The following is a 2,310-nucleotide window of genomic DNA, read 5'->3' on the forward strand; positions in this document are numbered from 1 at the left end:
CACTTGGTCAGAAATTATCTATTCAAATATCTGTCACTGCTGTTGAGAGATTTGGTAAAGTAATGCCATTACAAATTTCTTTAAATTTATTTTATTATGTGCTATAGATGGCTGCTCCTTCAAATTTTACCATCATTCCTTCTCATTCTGGTAACCCAAACCTTACCATCACTATTGTTTGGCCTGAAACTAATATTGGTGTACTAGCAGTGGTTGATTGTCCATGTGGTACTAATGGCACATCAGGTGGTGGTAAGCTACAAGCTACACGTTATTGTGGAGGTGATTTTACTAATGGAGCAGTTTGGGATGCACCTGATGTAATGAGATGCAATTTCAGTGACTTAGCTAGAACTATATGCCGTCTAAAAGATGTAAGTCATTGGGTATTTTTCAGATTTTTGACGTTTTCTTAAAATGGCAGTAACTTGAAAAAGTGAAGTCTGAATTAGCTCAAACTTTCTACACAGCATAAAGACATCAATATGTATCGGAAAATGTAATAAAAATTTTGGTGATTTTGGAGCCATTTTTTAGAAAAAACCATGGACTATATATATAGCCTTGGGTATTTTTCAGATTTTTGACATTTTCTTAAAATGGCCATAGCTTAAAAAATTGAAGTCGGAATCAACTGGAACTTTTTACACGGCATAAGGGCATCAATATGTATGGGAAAATGTAATAAAAATTTGTGGTGATTTCGGAGCCATTTTTTAGAAAAAACCATGGACTACAATATCCTTCGGTATTTTTCAGATTTTTTATGTTTTCTTAAAATGGCCGTTACTTGAAAAAGTGAAGTCTGAATTAGCTCAAACTTTCTACACAGCATAAAGACATCAATATGTATCAGAAAATGTAATAAAAATTTGTGGTGATTTTGGAGCCATTTTTTAGAAAAAACCATGGACTATATATAGCCTTGGGTATTTTTCAGATTTTTGATGTTTTCTTAAAATGGCCATAGCTTAAAAAATTGAAATCAGAATCAACTGGAACTTTTTACACAGCATAAGGGCATCAATATGTATCGGAAAATTTAATAAAAATTTGTGGTGATTTTGGAGCCATTTTTTAGAAAAAACCATGGACTACAATACCCTTTGGTATTTTTCAGATTTTTTATGTTTTCTTAAAATGGTCATAACTTGAAAAAGTGAAGTCAGAATCACCTCAAACTTTCTACAAAGCATAAGGGCATCAATATGTATCAGAAAATGTAGTAAAAATTTGGAGTGATTTTTGGCCATTTTTTCAAAAAACCATGGGCTATAGCCTTGGGTATTTTTCAGATTTTTGATGTTTTTTAAAAATGGCCGTAACTTGAAAAAGTGAAGTCGTAATCACCTCAAACTTTCTACAAAGCATAAAGGCATCAATATGTATCAGAAAATGTAGTAAAAATTTGGAGTGATTTATTGGCCATTTTTTCAAAAAACCATGGGCTATAGCCTTGGGTATTTTTCAGATTTTTGATGTTTTTTAAAAATGGCCGTAACTTGAAAAATTGAAGTTGGAATCAACTGGAACTTTCTACATGGCATACGGGCATCAATGTGTATTGGAGAATGTAATAAAAACTTGGGGTGATTTCAGAGCCATTTTTTGGAAAAAACCATGGACTATAGCCTTGGGTATTTTTCAGATTTTTGAAGCTTTCTTAAAATGGCCATAACTTGAAAAAGTGAACTTGAAATTAGCTCAAACTTTCTACACAGCATAAGAGCATCAATATGTATCGGAAAATGCATTAAAAATTGGGGGTGATTTCGGAGCCATTTTTTAGAAAAAACCATGGACTATAGCACAAAAAAATTAAATGTAAAGAACTAAATTAAATTAAAATTAAATATAAAATTAAATTAATTAATTATAAAGCACAAAATCAATTATTAATTTCACTAATGATTTGACAATGTTTACATTAAGTTTTTATTCATTTACAATATATAGCTACCAGTTGGAGAAAGGGTCAGAGAGCTTGAGACATTAACTAGTGACAGCAGTGCACTAGGACCTACTGAAGTTGCTGCAAGTGTAAGTGTGTTAGTTTCTGCTACCGGTGAGCTTGAAGGAAATATAACAGTAAGGATAAGGATATATGTCTCTTTTTGATCATTGGTATTTTTAGTTAACAACAACTTTTCTTGATACTGTTGATAACATTTTAGTTGTGAATCAGAAAGTTCTACAAGAAAGTCAGGAATCATCTAACACCTCTTCAAGGTTATACTTTATGCATTTGGTGAACTGTTTTACTGTACAATTTTTTATAATAGGATATTAGATGCGTAGAGAATGTAGTTG

General features: G+C 31.7%; 1 protein-coding gene across 1 annotated transcript; it reads left to right on the forward strand.

The window, feature by feature from the left end:
• The first annotated feature begins 107 nt into the window (after positions 1–107).
• LOC109583032 (uncharacterized) lies at positions 108–2,298 on the forward strand. Its single transcript, XM_019998205.1, has 4 exons — positions 108–374; positions 1,957–2,088; positions 2,135–2,229; positions 2,283–2,298. The coding sequence occupies exons 1-4, from the start codon at positions 108–110 to the stop codon at positions 2,296–2,298; spliced, it is 510 nt and encodes a 169-aa protein (XP_019853764.1).
• Positions 2,299–2,310: the final 12 nt, after the last annotated feature.

Source organism: Amphimedon queenslandica, unplaced genomic scaffold, assembly GCF_000090795.2.
Source record: "Amphimedon queenslandica unplaced genomic scaffold, v1.1 AMPQUscaffold_13334, whole genome shotgun sequence".
NCBI lineage: Eukaryota > Metazoa > Porifera > Demospongiae > Haplosclerida > Niphatidae > Amphimedon > Amphimedon queenslandica.